This window comes from Tachysurus vachellii, chromosome 12 (assembly GCF_030014155.1).
Source record: "Tachysurus vachellii isolate PV-2020 chromosome 12, HZAU_Pvac_v1, whole genome shotgun sequence".
Classification (NCBI taxonomy): Eukaryota; Metazoa; Chordata; class Actinopteri; order Siluriformes; family Bagridae; genus Tachysurus; species Tachysurus vachellii.
In genome coordinates this window covers 18,824,559-18,843,336 of record NC_083471.1, presented here as the reverse complement: position 1 = coordinate 18,843,336, position 18,778 = coordinate 18,824,559, and the positions used below count along the sequence as shown (strand labels likewise).

Below are 18,778 nucleotides of genomic sequence, written 5' to 3'. Positions count from 1 at the left end.
GATCTTACTTCCAGAATCAAAGAGCTTCAGATTGTTGGTGAATCCATCATACGCAAACAACGCCCTGAAAAAAAGAGAAAACTTTATAACTTTTTATTATTTTTTTTTTACAAAGCTGAACTTGAGTTCTGTTTAATTATATTATGATCTTCATTATAATTGCTTGTTATAACCACATTACAGACTACAACAGGACTCTGGTGCACTTCCTAGATTCTCCTTAAAAGTAAAGGTTGTGACTAACTAGTGCTTCATCCATGCTAACGTCAGATCACTGGAATGTAGTGAGTGGGCAGGCAGCTGTAAGGACCATATGCTTTTACACACCCGACACACCATTCATAATGTCTCAATCTGCACCACACGTTTAGCATTTTAATATACACACCGAGACAGAACCCTAACAAAACCACCTGACCCATCCCTGGGGTAGGTAGATGAATACAGTACTGAATTTTCTCACAGGTTAGCTTTCTTCTATATGCTCTTTAGGTTATCCTGCATGTTTGGCCCTTGGGAGCATCAATTAAACTTTGCATAGGCTGCAGGCCTTGACTTCGCTGTATTAGCAAAGACTTGCCTGAGTATGCACATCTGACAGGTTCAAGTCAAAGCTGGTGCGTCTGTGTTCTCTTAAGACACCAGGGCTAATAACTCACATAATTGTAGTGTGTGGAATCCAAAGAAAGCATTTGAACGCAGGTCGCAGGTGTCAGTCAGGGCTACTGTAAAGCCATTCTTGTTTGTGCTTGATCAGAGAACGATTTCAAAATCTGAGAAAGTGTTTTGCTTTGAGCACCAACAGAACAATAGATAGGCCACAGATATATGAGATGAATCATCCAGTAGTTTTTAGGACATTTTTTTCTGTTTGCAACTAGATATGACAGGATGTTACAGGTCTAGAGCTAGGATATTATGTATAATGTCACTCCATGCCAAACCACACTGATTTCCTTCCCATGGCTTATTTATGTTTTGGGCAGTAGGTAGTATTTAATGAAAATTAGCTTACAAATCTATTTTGGTTTTATCTCATGATGTGTGTGTTTTTTTGTATTTTTAACACAAAGTTACACATAATTTGACCCTTTAAACTCTACAGTTATTATTCTAATATTAATATATCTGAGATAGTATTTTTTAGTATTTTCAATCAGATTTATTAGTAACTACAAGCAAAACTAAGAGGATGGTTAAGCAGCCACATGTCTGGGAGTTTATGGGGCTAATTATAGATAAAAAGGAACCTTGTTTACTGGTTGCTTCTTGAATCTCTCAAGGTTTTATCAAATAAACCCTTGGCTAATAAATATAAAAACCCAATTTTTAATATAATAGATTTAATATTAGTGGGTTATGATTTCATCTAAGTAAAAAACAAACCCTAGCTACACTCCATTGACCCCTAAATGTCCCCAGCACCCAGTTTAAGGAGATTGCATAACGCTCAGGTGCTACTACTGAAGACACATCCACAGAAGATAGAGCTTGTGTTACACATAGATCCGTGTCATATGTCGATTCATGCATAATGAGTGAACAAGAAACAAGTATGTTGTCATTGTTGTCCGAATGTCCACCAGGCCTGTGCTCACTGGAAGACATCCAAATGATGACCCCTGTCTCTGACACAATGCCTAGACATTAACCGTCCAACCACACACACCCCTCCTCCCTCACACACACACAAACACACACACACATGGATTGGTTTGCAGTTCGGTTGCTTTAACTCCACTGTTCTTAAACTTAATAACAAGGGGGTGTGAGAGAGGTAACAAGTAAACTGTTACTGTGTTGTGAGCGCTGAGACAGGTGGTAAGTGGGGAAATTCTAGCTAAAATGCTAGCAGCAGGCTGTAAATAATGAATGTTCCTAAGAAGAACCAAGTACCAGCTTTGTGAATATGAAACCGAATCAACATACACGTTTTAAAAACGCTCTTAAACCTCATCAAGAAAGCATGTTTAATCGTATTCAAATAAACAGTTATAGTTACATTAGGCTTCATTTTCAAGTATTATTATCAGCAAAGTTTACATCTTTAAAAGTAGTCTTGTAAATCCCTCCTGAGCCTCGGCCATATGGTGGCTTGGATTAATGAATTCTACATGCCTTGACTTGGGAAACCCGAGGACTAAAGAAAGTCATTTGTTAAGAACTAAAACTGTTATACACAATGCTAGGATGTGATGTCACATTTAACATGTGGCCAGAAAGCATCAGCTAAATCCTCATAAAGCCTTGGTAATCATTTAAAACAAGTTTTAACTAAAGCCTTATTTGGACAGAATTAGTTTTACATGGAAAGGTAATATATTGCAATTGTTACTGGTTAATCTTTGGGATTTTAATCCTATTCAAATGTGTAATGGCAGTACCTTTTTTTTACTAACATGACTGATAGCTTTTATAAATTAAGTATATGATACAAATAACCTCAGGTAATATATATCCTGTCCAAATGTTACATATTGTTGAAGATTTTGTCATTTATTGTAGGGACAGTATTTTTTCTCGTCTAAAATGCAGAAAATAAAATATGGATGATGTTTAAAAGAACTTCAGAGAAGCAAAGCTTCTAAGTATAAGGTCAAAACAATCAGTTTGTATTAAAATAAGATCTATGAGTATTTAGTGTAACAACATTGTGTGCATGTTTATACCATAAAAATGAATTATTAATACCACCAGCAACACTGCTTGACAGACATCTGCCTGGAAATCTTATCCCCCGAATAATATTTAATAGTCTGTCTTGGGCTCACAGTGGTTCTTTCAGTGTTGTGATGAATGTACACTAATGTTGACAGGTTTTAATGATCCTCCCTAATGTTATGGTGTATTATTGCAGTCAGTGCCTATTCTGTGAGGACCACACACACCTACAAACAATGACATAGTAAATGTGCACCAACAGTCTGTGTCTGTGGTATAACACTTTCAGGCTAGAGTGATATCTCCTTGGCGACAGGATCCATGACGTCAGCTAGACAACGCACACCTTGGGCGCATTTGAATGAACACGCAACGTGGGTTTAGTCTATTCATGCATTTTCCTTTAACGACATCTTAAAGCACAAAGGCTGATCCAAGGGAGAATGATTCTGAATACATGTGCATCAGCTGATGCTGCTGATTTGTACTTTTGAAAGGTGATCTAGCATAAGTAGTCGGTTATTATTTCACTGCTTGTGATCCTGCATGAAACGCTGTTCAGTCGTGCCCCTGAAATAACCCTGTGATTTTCCTTATCCTCACCAAGGGAGATATAGCCATATCATAGGGAACAGATACAGCTGTTAAGGCGTGTTGCAGCTGGGTGTTTCACAACATGGTAAGATGTCATTACCTCATGTGAGTTAAGGCTTGCAAACAGCTCACAGATGCTTCAGGGCTAGGATTGGATTTGTGTAGCATTTATGCATGAGATCCAGTGAGGGAACAAGGGTGGGACAGAGATACAAGAGAATTAGCAGCAGCATCTGTGAGGAATGGACTATAGTTGGGAATTGACAGAATTTAGGTTTTTCAAATGTTTTTTTAAGACTGAAGTCAGTTGAATGTGGTTATCCTACTAGACAGGATGAAACAGATTGAAACTCCGTCTACAACAGTAGACGGAGGTCATTGAGCAAAAAAAAAAAATAAATAAAAATCTGTGGCTCAGACTTCCTCTCTTCACACATGCAGCTTTCGACCTGATGAGAAAAACAGTTCCATAACCCACACCATACACCTCTGTGCTCAGAAGCAGAGGGGTTTTGGAAAACTGGAATGCATACAGATCAGAAACACGAAAAAGAAAGACAAGAGAGAAAAATCTGGGAGCTAAAGAGGCAACATTGGTTTTCCACACATTTTTATGTTATTCATATCCTTATTATATAGTGTGGATTTGCTCTGAAAAATTGTTTAAGCCTTTAAGTGGAATCCTTATGCTCACACAGGAAAACTTTTAATACGTTACACTGAATGTGATGAAATTCTCATCAAACTCTCCTTCTTTTTGCATTAGCCTCTCTGTCCTGTCTTGACACAGCTGTAAATATGCGCCTGATGCCTTGGTACTGACCTGGGGCCCCCAAATACTATTTATAGCAGTCTATCGCAGCACAGATCTCTGAGACATAGCATTCAACATCACTCATTTCCTCTTTTCTTGATGATTATGCCAAAAATGGGAATTAGTGGTCACCCCCTTGCATTGTATGCTTCCTGTGTCTCGGATTGACTGAATGCTTCTGTCCTTTCTGAAAACTCTAAATAAAAAAAAGTTTGCTGACAAGTAATGTGCATAAACTTCTTATTCTGATGGAATCATTCCATGTACAGTAAGTAAAGCTAGAAAACATCTGCTGCTAACATTTTGAATCATATTCAGACGATTCAACAGCTCCAAGGAGAAAAGGGAACATTTTTGCCCGGTTATGTCTGTATATATTTAAACAGACGTGTAGAGGAATCATCGGGTAATCCGTTATTTTATTCTTACAGATGTCTGTGTATAGAGAGAATGTGTGTAGCAGGGTGTAGAAAAGGATGGAATGGACATTTTAATGAGCTAATGTGATGCAAAAATACCCCACTGGCATGCCACCTATCCATATGCATATTGTGTGCATTTTAAGACCACATTATCTATTCATAATGTAATGCTACTTGGTTACATACCTAGGCTACTGAAGCAGGTTACAATGTACCTGGAAAGGTTCACAATTCAACAAGGAATTCTTTATACGTTACTCCTGACATCACTGTCCCACAACCACATTTGCAATTCAAATTCTTGACTGTTGACAAATAGCATTTTGGCTTAGAGAATCATGGTGTGGTCTTTAAAGAGCCATGTCTAAAACTGAGCATTAAACAGCAACTAAGAGGTAAAATTCACTCACGAGAGTCCAGGAGTTACCAAGCAAGAGGAAAATTGTAAAACAGTTTTTAGTGTTTACATAAATGCAGTTCCTGGTCATTTAAGAGTAAATCTATGGGCTTAGTTGTGGCCAGGGAACAGAGAACAGGACTCCAGGCTCTGGCCTTGCTTGAACCTGTGCAAGCTCCAGCCTGATACCCTGCAGGCCAATCACCATAAACCCCACCAGACACAGATCTCCATTTAATAATGAGACATAATAGCAAGAAAGAAGCTTGCAGAAGCACAAACAGACTGCCTAAGGCATACATATTGCAATATTAATATCTGCTAATGCTTAGTCATTGCACACCAAACCCCAGATTATATTGAGTTCAATTTGGAGAGGATAATAATGATACCTAATATAGCATCTAGCAAGACAATCCCTGAAGTTACAACTGAAAAATGCTTTGTTCATGTACCTTCTGAGAAACAGGACTGCTAGCAGTCTGGCAATCATAAGATCCCCTCCAGAATCTCTGACTAGAGCTTTGCTTCTGGCTAATGCTAAAATATTAAACACAACACAGTGTTTCTCACATCTTTTTATTTTCATCAAACTTGTCAATGGAATAAAGGTGTTATGGTTTAACATATTGACTTACAATAGAATAATGGTGATACGGTTTGACTTATTCACCAGTAGGCTTTGGCTTAATATAATTTGTGTTAACAATGTACAATAGAACATTTGGTTTTAAGGTTATGACCTTTAATATCACCTAATTCTACAGCACTGTTGAGTTCCTGTTTTTTGACTGGTCAGAAGCTTATTAATTGTCTATAACTACAGAACGGACACTAGTTCCAGCTGTAGATCAAACAATTGGTTATGCACAAATTCTAAAATGTTAACATTATAGAAACAAGTCAGTAAATTGATCAAGACTTTTTTTTAATTTAACAAAGAAAGGTCTCTTCTAAGGAGATTATTTAACATTTATACGTGCAGTCTTGAGTGTCAGCACTTTGTAGCATTCAGAAGTTTTCTTTTTTCTCCACAGTAACATGGAAGAACAGATGATAAAGTGAAAGTGACAGAATAACTGTATAGCTAAAATTATTTATTCTTGTTCTAAAATATTTACAGGTTACATTATATTTAATAAACATTCAAAAACACAAGGTACTACACACATGTATAACCATAACCTTATGATTGTACACCAGCACTAAGTCTAACAGTGGAACAAGACAAAAAATAGAGCATTTGGTGGCTTTTTTTACATATCATTTCGGCTGAAAAGTACTAAAGCTGACTGCCTTTTTAAGAGAGATAAATCCCCTCGGTGGAAAATCTGTTAAAACAGCAGCTACTTCTAGAGCGACAAAGGAATGAATGGGCTTCCTGAGAGGGAACTTCTTTCACCATACACAACAATGTGAGATCATAGAGGAGATGTAATGAGTTTAAAGAATGAGACAATGAGCTGGAAAGGTGAGACTGAAAGATGTTTATGACACGCAAGAGAAATATGAAGTCAACACAAAAATAACTATAGTTTCAGGAGAAAATGTGGGGGGGAAAAATAAAACTGGTAAAGATCAAGGGGTGAAAAGGGAAACTTTACTGGAATTTGGTAAGGGGGGATGGAAATTGTAACCAAACTGTTAATGTACAATGAACAAATAAACTGCAAAGCGTGCCAAAGGGCAAACGGGAGCGGAGGCAGAACTCAGCAGGGGGATGAACCAAGAGGCCTGTTTACATTCAGGGTTCACAGAGATTTTCTAAAGTGAAATAAACATTTTTTTCACCATTTGTAAGATTAGATTTTTTATCTCAGTGAGAGTAAAATGTACCTATTGGGATACAAGGACCATGTTAACCTTGTGGGGACATTATTATTATTATTATTATTATTATTATTATTATTATTATTATTATTAACAAATTATTTTTTTTCTAAACCACTAAATGAGACAAAAAATCCTGATTATTCAGGCAGAAATAAATTAAAAGTTGGCTGCTCCAAAAATGAGACAAAAATGTAATCTTTCCAATGGCACCAATATAATTCATTCCCATCTGCTCCAAATATCAATATATGCATAGCTGTGGAGTATAATGGGTCATTTGATGAGTAAACATGGCCTCACATGAACATATTGCTATAGATAGCATACATATAGTCGTACCTTCTGCTAAAACATAAGCAGGAAAGTTTGAACCTCACCATAGAGACATTGCTAGCTAATTAGCTATTGTTATGCTAGCTGCTAGTTTTTTTAAAGCTATTTTAAGTTATTTTCATAATTATTTAACACTATTAGCACATCTTTGCACATGTTTCATTTTATAGTCATTTTAAATTAAACTTGCAACAATTCAGAAAATTTGACAATCATAGAATTATTTGAACTTTGACACTGACATCTCAGTGAACACTCAGTGAAGCACAGGAAAACCTTCAGATGATAAAATCTGAAACACTGAAATGCATTTATTTATTCAATTATTCAATATATTTCTAGGTATATTATAAATTTCAATTATTATACATTTCAACTAGCTAATTATGCACTAAATACTGTATGAGGTAAGTAGCCAGGTGCTAATAAAGAACAATAGTTAAGAACTAAAAAACATAACAAAAAAGGACAAAACTGATCATTTTTGTTATGCTGATTTGCTGGCAGCAAATGTCTGTTTTAAACTTGTTAACAGAGGACAAAGGGTGTGCTTACAGAATAGTGTGATGAAAGAGGAGCAAGAAGTCTTCAGTTACATCTATTGATTAAACGTCTGCACACAGTAGCACTGCAGTGTGAAACCTGAACCTAAACCCTGTGAACTACCTTTCATATGTAAGTGTAGATGTTAATAGCTGTGTGTGATAGATGTACAGAAAGGTTTGACACTCATGTTAATCTTCTGTATGTTCATGCAAGTTTTATGATTTTTCTTAATAAAAGATATTTTTTAAGGTATCAAAACGAGAGTAAACAAACACACACTGTTTAGACAGTATAAAATTTCTGAGCATATACTAGGTCTGTTAAGTAATTTTGCCAGAGGTCATCTGCGGATAGTTTCTCATCAGATAAGGGATCTGAGATGGGCATGTCTTTATGTGGTTCTCACACTAAAAAGTCCATGCATACACCACAATGTATTACATATGAATGTTTTGACCTAGATAAGTGCTTTGTTTATGTTGTGTGGCCAAGGGTTCTTGATCTTTACTAGGTCACATAACCATAACATGTATGTATGTGGACATTGTTGTCTCTCTTACCAAATATTTTAAACTGTGCCTGTATTTTACTGCTTTATGTTTTGAGCTCATATTGTTACATACTGTACAGGTATATTTACAGAGTTACATGAACAAGACACCATACTTCTGAATCGTAATCCATTATTAAAATCTTTTATCTCTGCTCCACGATCTCATTGTGGGACACTTATCTCTCCAGTTAGTAAGGAAACTACCATAATTACTTTACTTAAGTGGTTTTCTCATTGCAAAGGACAGACAATTACACAGGAACCATTTATCTGGGTCTTCCACAAGCTCTCTCTCAGTAAAAAGAAGGTGATGAAAGCTTGAGCCCCGAGGCAACTTGTCTTTCATCCTTTATCAGCCTGTAGTAGCTTTGTATGCTTTCATATTACTTCTAATATATGTAAGGTACGTAATTCTTAATTTCCATTCTGTTATGTCAACAAGAACACCCCAGGTTGTAAGCATCATAAGCTTGGCTGCAGTAAGAAGTCTTGCATGAACCTGTACAGATGTTTATTAGAAAACATCTAATTAAAAGAAGTGTAGCAAAGCAAATACAATTCAGTACCATGAATAAACTCTTTGTCTAGTTTCAACTCTGTAGTGGTAACGTTGAGGCCTTCAGTGGGTTATGTACCATACAGTAGGATCCTTTCCTGGATAAACTGGAACTGGGAGGTCACTGGGCCTCTTCTAGAGAAGACTCCACTGGGACAGCTCTGGCATTTCCTGTACAAAATCTGTCCTACACAGCTATGGAATGCAAAATTTATCTACACATTTTCAATGTCTGTTTTTCTCTGGATGCCTGCTTTTACTCTGCCTTAAGTATCCAGCATCTACAGTCAACATTTGTCCATTACAAGCATTTAGCTTTATAGCCATTTTAACACAGTACTGAATCCAGGAAATAGCTGCCATGTAGCGCAGTAATGACTGAGTAATGACTGAGATGTAGTAAAAAAATGAAGCATAGTTTCCAAAGAAAGTGTACATTTCAGACAAAAGTCTTTTGTCAGCTGTGCAAGTAAAATATTTCTGGTTTCAGATGGTGAAGTTAATCATGATAGTCCAGCAACAATCTAACTATTGCATATCATATCAAACAATCACATCACAGGAAGCACACAGTTTTACCAACTCTGCCCACCAGACAATCTAGTGTGGTAAACAACTTACAAGCAGTACACAGTGAGGGAATCTCAGCACCGATCAGAAACATGTCTGGTTTTGTTCTTCATTCATGTTCTTAGATTTAATTTATGGAAAGAATGACAGGCATTTTGCTTTGAAAGTCACAATTTTGCCTCAAAATAATGCAAAATCTTACAGCTGTGCACATAAGATACATTACAAGATATTGCTACTGCAACATATGAATTAAAAGCCACAGACGTGCTAGGGCATATTTTAATATTGTTGTGTAGCAACTGAATTCATTGTCTTATATAACAACTTGAAGGTTATAATGTGACTAGTTAGTTGACTAATCAGTCACCAAAACCTTTGAGACTTTTGGGTGGTGCTCATCACTCATCACTTCATATTCTCCTCCGCATGGCTTTTATTCACTGTGTAAATGTGCTTATGTACTTTCTGCTCTTGCCTTTCCAAGGTTGCATATTCTAGCAAGTGCTTTTATTTGGTTCTTAACTTTTATTATGTTTAAATCAGTCTTACGCAACCATGTCATGGGTGATACCGCTCAAGACAAATGCCACACCCATATTAGGAAAATCCACATGGGAAAAATATAATACTTTGAAGCAAAGTTTACTCTGCCAAATGTTTTCGGTGAGTTCAATGAAAGAACACAATAAGGAGTGTGTCCTCTTGAAGACATGTAATTAAAGTTTAATTAATAATTATCTGTATAATAATGTGGAACAATGATTTATAGGCAGTGTGAGGTTACATTGGCATTCACTCAAGAAACATTCAAGTGGAGCTAAAACCAAACAAGTTGCAGCATGCTTGATATCCCTATATAAATCATCTAATCAATTCTGCATTTTGAAAAAATCACTCCTGTGTTTAGGGACATCCACTTGAGCTAATGGTTTAAACAGAAAATTTCCATGGACACATGCAGGTTTGAGGGTTTTGCTAAAATGAAATGCCAGTCTTCACAGTATGTGTCTTCCTGGAGCTATACTCCTTATTTATTCTCATAGTAATATTTGTAAATTTATGCTTATTCAAACATGTTCTATAATATTCCTCTCAGTGGTTAGGTTATTAAATTTTAACTTGGATTAAATGATGTCTAAAAAAATAACAGGCTTGGCACCAAATCATGTTCAGGATACTTGAGTTAAGACACTCAGGTTGTGCAAGGTCAATGGATGCTCAATGACCCACCCTTTAAATGCTCCAGGATATTTGATTTCGTTATTCTTTATCCAGCTTGTCTCCTGTATATAGTGCTTAGACTCTTTCTATTTGTTTTTAACTGACCCAGCAGCAGACTCACCCGCACGTCTTTCTAGCCATTCTAAACAAAAGTGTCTGGTCAAAAAACGTCTATCAGGTTCTATCTATTTAGTTATATCTACTAAAACTTCTATCTATTGGTTATACTGCTGACAAGACACCAAACATCGGCCACTGTAGCCACACCGACGCACCAGTTCAAAGTAGCAGAGAGGAAATTTGAGCACAGCATGGTGCCTCCTGACAATGGGCTAAGAGGCGGATATCACTAGCATGATTGTTAACAACCCCGCAAATACGCACTGCTCTGTTTGGAGTGGGTGAATGGAATTTATTAACCCATTATAATTGTGTAACCAACTCTTGCATCCTGCAATTGAATGCCAACTGCAATTGAAAATTGGTAAAAATGAGTGGGTTTGCTAGATAACATTTAAATGAAAGCAAGAATAACATCACAAGCATTAAGACCCTGATCACAAGTCATAATCTTCACACGCATATATTGTCTTGTAATTATTATGTAACATCAACATGGAGAAATATAGCAATACTCTTTGAAGTTAAGGACTATGAAGTATTGTCCATGTTTCTGAATGCTTTAAACCCTGCCATGACTGGACAGATGAATTGAGTATTTCCACATGTCGGTTTGTAAAAGTCAATCTACAAGAGGAGGATGCTGAAAGAAGCCCTTCCTTGAAGCAACACAGAAAATGCAGTGCCTGAATTTCAACAAGCCTTACTGGAGCTATAATCTGTATCAAATGTTCTGTATAAAGGAGGACCAAAAGAGACTCAATAATGTGATGTGATTCACAAACAGAAAGGGTTCATTTACCATATGTAAGAGTGAAAATAATAAAGCAGAACCTTTCATATTTGGAAAAATGTTTGCATGTGCAAATTATGTTATGTATTAATTTTTTGTTAATTTATATAAAGGGTTTTTAAGTATCTAGAACTGACTGTACTGTGATTGCATCATCATTAGGGCTGGATGATATGGAAAAATATAATTTCAATCATCGACGATAATCGCCCAGGATACATAAGGTTGCTAACTAACTGCCACCAAATAGCCAATAGTCTGATGAATTAAATAAAATAAAAATAAAAACAAAAATAAAACAGGGTCATTGGATATTATAGGTCTGAGACTACAAAACTGTACTATCTGATAAATTTTAAGTTCACAATTTAAAAGAATCAGTACAGCATTTTAGTATCAGACAGCAAAAGCCCTAATCATGCAAAAGTACTTTGGGACTATATGAAGCACAGGATTCTGAGCCAGTCTGCAAGGTAGCTTCAGTGCAGTTCCTATATTCTGGTTAGCATGGCAAAGTTGGTTTAACACACAACTGCTAGTCGCATCTGGCTAACACATGCCGTCATCCCAATGATGTCATCAAAGTGGAGAACAGGAATCTAGCCCACAATATGTCATATGTTTCCCTCACAATAATTTACCAAAGCTGCTTGAGATACTTCTTGCTAGTGTGAGAACTGTGTCACAATTGTGTAATTATGGTGCACAATCATTCAGACTATAATTTATCACACAGATAAAAGTCTAGTCTAACCTATTGCATTATTATTACTTTTGTAATAGTGTAACAAGGACTTTTTTTAAAATGTCACTATAAATTGTATTGCACATGAACACATTTCCAGGTAATGTGTCATTAGAGTAAACTCAGGACGATTACATCTTAATCATGCATTAGGCCATGATCCAGCATTAGATCTGGCAGCTAAAGTGACCAAAATGTGAGCCAGACTGAAAGTAAACCCTGCTATTTTCATGAGCACAGATAAGTCAGTAAACAGAAAAACAAAGATCTCACTATTACCACTGTAAGAAATGCGAATTCAAATGAAATGTTATTGTTGTGTGATAGGAAGCTATTTAAACTTTCATATTCAAATGTCAGACTAACAGGTGTTTAAAGCAACATGATGCTAATGTGGTGACAAAAATGTTGAGATTTTTTAATGGATGAGAACCCATAACAGAATGGTTGAAAATGAAAAAAAAAAAGGTTGTATAAATGGGTGAGATGTTTGACTGATATATTAGAGTAAAAACAGCACACAGATGTAAAAGAAAATAGGGAGAAATATACTGTAGGGCTCTGCATTTTTTTGTTATCTCTTAAGAGTCCAAAACAACAAAGACAAGAATTAAATATGCAACTTTTGAGAGATAAGTTTGTTAAGTTAGTCACTCAAGCAATAACACCGCCTGCCTCAGATGACTGACAAACTTCATACCTAAAAGAAACAGATTTGGTCGATAACAGGCTGGTCAGGCTAGAAATAAAGAGCAAGTTTCAGTTACACCGAAACTAAATGTTTTTATACTGTATTTTTTTATACTGTATTAGTATAAATACTGTATTTTATACTGTATTATTGATTAACTGTTGGAAATAACTGATGTTGACACTTTGTAACTGACACACAGAGCAAACTGTTGAGTTGTGAAGAAAAAACTTGCCAAACACCCACTTACTTGGACACATACGTTTTCCACCAGATGCAGAAAAAGCCTTGTTAAAGCCAGCAGTATTGTGTTAAAATATGATGATGCTGGTCAAGAAATTCATATGATACTGAAGATAGCTGACACCATTTGTAATCAAATATGAAGGACTTACATTTTTTTGGTTGATGCTGGAGAAAAACAACTGAGTGAGAAATCTTATCGCGCATCGAAATAAGCAAATCTGATTGTTCAGCACCAGAACTAAATTTAGCTCTGGCAGGATTTTTAAGAGTGGAAAGAACTGAGACATGTCAGTAAGCAGAAAAGGAATGTTCACATTCAGAGACTGTATGTAACTACACTAGTCAAACTGAGTGTATAAATAGCAAAAAAAACAGCTACAGCACAGGATCTTTAACTATATTTCCTAGTATTCATCAAATATCACACTTAATTAGTAACACTTGCACAAGGGGAAAAGGCTTTATTGGATAATTAAGTGTTCTTCATTGCTCAAAAGGCTAGATTTGAACCTCCTACTAATAGGGACACAAACTCTGTTACAGGCTTCAACATAAAATTTTTAAGCAACGCCAAAGAAGTATACATAAAGGGATAAAGTTTAAAAATGCTTGCTTTTGTCAACAGTCTTTTATAAGCTAGGTGTGCCACAGTTACAAGCACAAACTTTTTAAAGAAAAATCTGAACGTAAATGCCACCATTTGTTCTCCATCATCTTTTTCTGAGGTGGAAAAAAGCAGCAATAAAGAGGAAATGGAATAAAAAATAAAATAAAACTATGGAAATACTTTTGAACTGTTTGTACTTAGCTCAGAATAAACTCAGAGCATACAGTATCACCAGAGTGTGTTTTACATCCTGCTCATGGAGCAATTAGTCTCATTTCAGTGATCCTGGTCCTCTTGGTGACTGTCAGTAGTAATGCAAAAAAAAAAAAAACAGACTATGACTGTTCAAGTTTCCACTGGATAGCACAGAGCAGCAACACATGAATGGACTTGATAGACTCAAGTAATTTCAAGCTCTCCTGTCTGTTTCCCTGCCTGTTTCCACGGAGATTAACCTTGTGGAAAAACAGAGTGGGAGCTGCCTGAATCTTTTGGGTCTTGGCTCATGGGGCATCTGTAAGTTAAATGTTAGTTAAAGTTAATGTATTGTGTTATAACTAAACATGTATTAAACAATGAATACTGCTTTTATCAACGAATACTGCCAATCACCTCCTTTTTCCCATCTAAAGAATGTTGATGAGGGGAATTCAGTCTTGTTAATGTTACAAGTTTTTGGGTAGCCATGGCAGCAGGAGGAAAGTTGCATCTGTTTAATTTTACAAGGTTCTTTTAGTGAAATAATGTAATAAATACCCAGAAAATGCTAGCTAACATGAGCTTAACAAGCAAGTCGAGTTCTATCAGTGTTTTGTTAGATGTATACAGAAACGGAATATTGTTTGGTGCATGTTGTATTCATATGAAAAAGAAGAACGTTATACCTGTATAATACCTGTAGTTTGTTAGTTTTAGTAACAATACCTGTAGTTTGTTAGTTTGTTTCCACACAGCTGAAGCTGCGACATCATTTGAACTTTGGGCAGTGGTGACTCAACTGGTTAAGGAACTTTGTTGTTGATCAGAAGGTTGGGGTTCAAGCCCCAGCACCGCAAAACTGCCACTGTTGGGCAATTAAGCAAGGCCCTTAACCGTCTCTGCTCCAAGGGTGCTGTATCATAGCTGCCCCTGTGCTCTGACCCCAACTTCCTCAGCTGGGATATGTGACAAAAAGTATTCCACTGTGCTGTAATGTATGTGTGATTATAATAATAAAGGCTAAAAGCTATTCCTGCTAGTTTTGATGTATGACAACGTTGTAAATCAGAATCCTGTTCATTCTTGTGTTATCCTGTTCATTCAGGGTTTACATTTACATTACATTTATACCATTTGGCAGGGTTTCTTCCTTGGACTTCACCTGCAATTACAGATTAGCTTACTGTCTCAGATTTATGTTAGGATCCCTAAATGAACAAGGCAGATTTGACAGTGGCAAAAAAACTCACTTCATCTTGATCTGACAGGATTACAAGAAGGTGATAAGTTATATTCACAAAAGCTTTAAGGTATATTTATAAATGGCCATAAATTTCAGCATTACTGCAAGCTACCAGCTACAGCCAATCTGACAGGATTTCTGTGTAGACATTAAGTTATTTTTCAGAAATGTTTATAAACATTAGTGCTAACATGAGATAACATGATGACATATTTATAATTTACTCCAAAGATTATACCCAGTAAGAAATGTATCTTTAAATCTATAAAGATTATGGACTTGCTAGAACTGCATTTTTTTGTTTTTGCTTGCTGATTTTTTGTTAGATCTGGAAATCTATAGACCTGTTAAGCAACTTTTATTTTGATACAACTGTCCAGGTTGTCGACTCACTGCCAGTGACTTGCACAAGCCTCTGAACCTAGTGACGAAGCACTATTGTTTCGCAATGACCAATAACTAATCACTGTTGTTTTGCAATGACCAATCACTGATCACCTTTGTTTCTCAATGACCAATCACTGATTACCATTGTTTATCAATGACCAATCAATGATCACCACTGTTTCTCAATGACCAATCACTGATCACCATTGTCTGTCCCACTCCTGCACTTCTTTATTTTAATTTTTTTATTTACTGTAACACATTTATTTCCTTATGTCTATTTCCTTTTTTTAAATAAAGTTAATTGTTTGTGGTGCCAAACTATTTATATCATCATAACTTATAATATAGTATTTTTTATTCTAATGATACATTCTACTGTACTACATGTCTTCAGAAAATCCTTTAACCAGTATCATATTTTAGTATGAAAATTATCATAACAATTGTGAATATGCAAATCAGTTTGTTATATTCCCTGTTATATTATATAGTCATCAAATCATCTGTATAAATTACACACACTTCTGCTGCTATATATTGTACAAAAGCATAATATTGCACAATATTGTTATTTGCACTCCCACACTTTATGTACATAACTGATCATTCATATTCTATATTCATAATTAATACTCATTCTGTCTATATTGTATCTCATCATCTGCATTGTCTTGTATAGTTTGTATAGTATAGTGTTATTTATGTCTGTACTTTTGAGAGTCACAAACAACTGGACCCATATTCCTTGTGTGTGTCAACACACTTGCCAATAAACCTGATTCTGATTCTGATGACTCCTAGTGCATTTTGGCAGCACTGCTGCAGAGTGATTTTATTAGCACAGATCACCTACTGTATGGCCCATAAGTCTACATTATCCCCTTTGATTAAGAAATGTGTGGACACACTTTATACAACACTGACTTAATTTTGATCTTAATTATAAAACATCATTTAAGTGCAAGCATACAATAGATGTGAACCAGTTTCTTATGCAAATCTATTTGATGCTGTGGGCTTATACATAATGAGGTATGATAACAGTCTGAAAAAGTTAATAACCGGTCTGTATTTATGACGGGAGACATAACCTAACAAGCCTAAACACAAGCCAGCACCCTCAAAATCTGAATTAATGCCTTTTCCCCCATTGTATGCAGGACAGGAAGACCACAGGATGACCACTTAAATACAGGGTACAGTTCTAATGCTTAGACATGCTCGTAGACATATAAAGACACAGCCACACATGGATTATTTCTCTCTTTAAAACCACTCAAGGAAAAGAAACAAGAATGTGATTTATATGGCAATAAATATTTCCTGTAGCTGGACCCTCTAATGCAGTCTGTTCCCAGCCCAGTCCTGAGGGACAGTCAGTCCAGTTTTATATTCATTATCTTAGATCAGCTCTATAAACGTGTATTCAGGTGTGAAGAGAGCTGGAATAGAAGTTAGCATGCAACAGTGTACAAAGAACAAAGACCATTTCTAGAAATTATGCATTATAATCTGACTGAGCATGAATGATTACAGACAGCATTCAGCTAATTCTTAACTTCATACTGGTCATTTGCATGTCTCCATTTGGATGGTATTTTGTTCAAAATCCGTTCATACAATTTCTAAACACAAAACAAAACCCCATTTTCAGCCCTCTCTCTCTAACACACACTCTTTAGGAAACTGTTATTGCGCAGCGCAATGGAAGAAAGTAGCTGCGCAATGTTCAAGTAACGCAATGTTCAAAAACTATACACTGTACAACACAGTATTTTCTTTATATATCTATATATACATGTAGTACGACACTATGAGGGTGTGGATTAAGGAATACTGAAGGATTACACCGTACCAGTCTGTGGATGCGCGCCCGTTCAGGATGTCCTCTTTGGCGGTGAGCAGCGACAGGCTGAACGTGTCCAAGTTTATTGCTTGCATCCTGAAGCTCTGCGGCTCTTGTTTTCTTGTTTTCAACAAAGCCTAACTATCCAGTCTAGCCTATAGATCCACAGGCATTCGCGGACTGATGGGAAGTGTCAGGGAGTTGAGCTGGACTTCATCAATCCTAACGTAATGTGTGAAGTGGGCGGGGACGTTTGGAAAGGGCAGCCTTGCGCACTAAAGCCACGCCCACCACCGCCTCAAACCCAGGGTTTAAACCAAACAAAGTTGAACAATATAGGGCTTGGGGATGAAATTATTATTTTTTTTTAATGCAAAAAGACAAACTCAAAATACACATTTTGTTCAATGCCATACAAACAAGAGGTATCAGTCACATTGGCTACCAGAAAAGAAAAGAAAAGAAAAGAAAAGAAAAGAAAGGAAAAAAGTTACAAAAAATTGAATTCTTTTAAAATATCACGTTTTCTGAGCTTTTTTTTTTTTTTTACTTTTTCCAAAAGATTACTGTATAACTTGAAATAATTTATAAAATGGGACAGATTTGGTTTACAAAGGGCCCACTTTGTTTTGTGTATATGGTACTTTCCTAATACAATGAATAGTTGTAAAATATATTGTTCATTATTTCCAAAATTATCTCCCTCAAAATAAAAAAAACACATCACATACACCAATTTCTACCACACAACCCAATTTTCTACTAATATAATTATCCTTCCAAAAAAGTCTTGAGTAGATACAATGATAAAAACAGATGCAAAATTGTTTCCTGTTCCTGACCGCAAGCATAAGAAATATTAAGCTTAAATCTTTCCAAAACATGTTTTACAGGATAAATCCTATGTAGAATTTTGTAAGACACCTCCTTAATTTTATTGTTGACACAAAACGTGTTCAGTATTTTCCATGTTTTGTCCCAGTATATACTGCCAAATAAGGAAGACCAAAAAAAAACTTGCTGCAGGGAAAGAAACAAAACAGAGGGTGTTTCTTATAATATTATTGCTACACTTTTGTTTTAAGATATTCACATTGCCGATGTATAAACTACCACAAAAGTCATCTATATTAATTTGCAAAGAACTCGAATTCTTTAACAGAAATGCAACACTCTTTGGATTGCATCAAAAACAATAGCAAAATCTCTTGGTTTAACTGGTAATTGGAATTTTTCAAGAAACCCTGTGTAAGACAACAAATACCCATCAGAATTTAACAGCTGTTTTACCAAAATAATCCCTTCATCTTGGGGATGAAAAATGCAACACTTTCGACATTTGTTTGTTACGTCATTTATATTTGTGACGTATTTTGATGGACTCATGATGTATAAG

The 18,778-nt window shown here is 35.9% G+C and overlaps 1 protein-coding gene across 1 annotated transcript in view; it reads right to left on the bottom strand.

Annotated features, from left to right (window-relative positions):
• Positions 1–17,604, bottom strand: part of si:dkey-40c11.2 (drebrin-like protein B) — a 36,638-nt gene extending 19,034 nt beyond the window's left edge. The window contains exons 1-2 of the mRNA XM_060884314.1: positions 17,392–17,604; positions 9–64 (exon numbers count right to left, since the gene is read on the bottom strand). Coding sequence (XP_060740297.1) covers positions 9–64; positions 17,392–17,477 — 142 coding nt within the window. The 5' untranslated portion in view covers positions 17,478–17,604. The remainder of the gene's footprint in view (positions 1–8; positions 65–17,391) is intronic.
• Between the last annotated feature and the right edge of the window lie 1,174 nt (positions 17,605–18,778).